This window comes from Malurus melanocephalus, unplaced genomic scaffold (assembly GCF_030028575.1).
Source record: "Malurus melanocephalus ecotype Western Australia unplaced genomic scaffold, MMel_1.1 scaffold_1668, whole genome shotgun sequence".
Classification (NCBI taxonomy): Eukaryota; Metazoa; Chordata; class Aves; order Passeriformes; family Maluridae; genus Malurus; species Malurus melanocephalus.
In genome coordinates, this window is record NW_026624900.1 from 1 (window position 1) to 1067 (window position 1067).

Below are 1067 nucleotides of genomic sequence, written 5' to 3' on the forward strand. Positions count from 1 at the left end.
TCTATGGGGTGTGTGGGGTCTATGGGGTGGGTGGTGTCTATGGGGTGGGTGAGGTCTCTCATGGGGTGTGGCCCATGAGGTGGGGCCTGTGGTGCCCCATAACCCCTCCCCCTCCCGTCCAGGGGAAATTCATCCGGATCCACTTYGGGGCCACCGGGAAATTGGCCTCGGCCGACATCGAGACCTGTGAGTGACCACAGGGCCGTGGGGGCAGGGCATTGTCCGGCCACTGTCCACGTGTCCAGAGACCTCCTTGTCCCTCTGTCCATCCATCCCTGTCCATCCGTCCATCCTTGTCCATCCACATCCCAACACCCACCTCTCCCTGTGTTCATCCCTCTCCTCACACCCCCATTTCCATCCCACTGTCCATCCCTCYGTCCATCTCCTCRTGTCTCTGTCCACCCACACGTCCATCCCTCCACCTCCTCACCCCACTGTCCATCTCCTCTGTCCACCCACATGTCCATCCCTCCACCTCCGTCCATCTCCTCGTGTCTCCATCCGCTCCCACATCCATCCCTCCACCTCTGTCCATCTCCTCGTGTCTCTGTCCACCAACATGTCCATCCCTCCACCTTCTCACCCCTCTGTCCATCTCCTCGTGTCTCTGTCCACCCACACGTCCATCCCTCCACCTCCTCACCCCTCTGTCCATCTCCTCACATCTCCACCCCTCTCCTCATCCCACCTTCTCCCAGACCTCCTGGAGAAGTCCCGCGTCATCTTCCAGCTGAAGGCTGAGAGGAACTACCACATCTTCTACCAGATCCTGTCCAACAAGAAGCCGGAGCTGCTGGGTGAGCCGGGCCACCACCGCGGCCATGGGGCTTCTCCTTCCCACATCCTCCTGAAATCTGGGGTGGTGTGGGGACACTGGGAACGCTCAGTAGTATCTCCACCCTCCACTAGAGATGCTTCTGGTCACCTCCAACCCCTACGACTATGGCTACGTGTCCCAGGGCGAGGTGACCGTGGCCTCCATCGATGACTCCGAGGAGCTGATGGCCACCGACGTGAGTGGGGATGGATGGAGGGAGGGACGAGTCCATGGATGGATGGATGGA

General features: G+C 60.5%; 1 protein-coding gene across 1 annotated transcript in view; it reads left to right on the top strand.

The window, feature by feature from the left end:
- Window positions 1-122: 122 nt before the first annotated feature.
- The window catches only part of LOC130587233 (myosin-6-like), a gene marked incomplete at its 5' end in the record, with an annotated part of 25332 nt that continues 24387 nt past the window's right edge, over window positions 123-1067 (top strand). Inside the window, 3 exons of the mRNA XM_057388203.1 lie at window positions 123-186; window positions 702-800; window positions 913-1016. Coding sequence (XP_057244186.1) covers window positions 123-186; window positions 702-800; window positions 913-1016 — 267 coding nt within the window. The remainder of the gene's footprint in view (window positions 187-701; window positions 801-912; window positions 1017-1067) is intronic.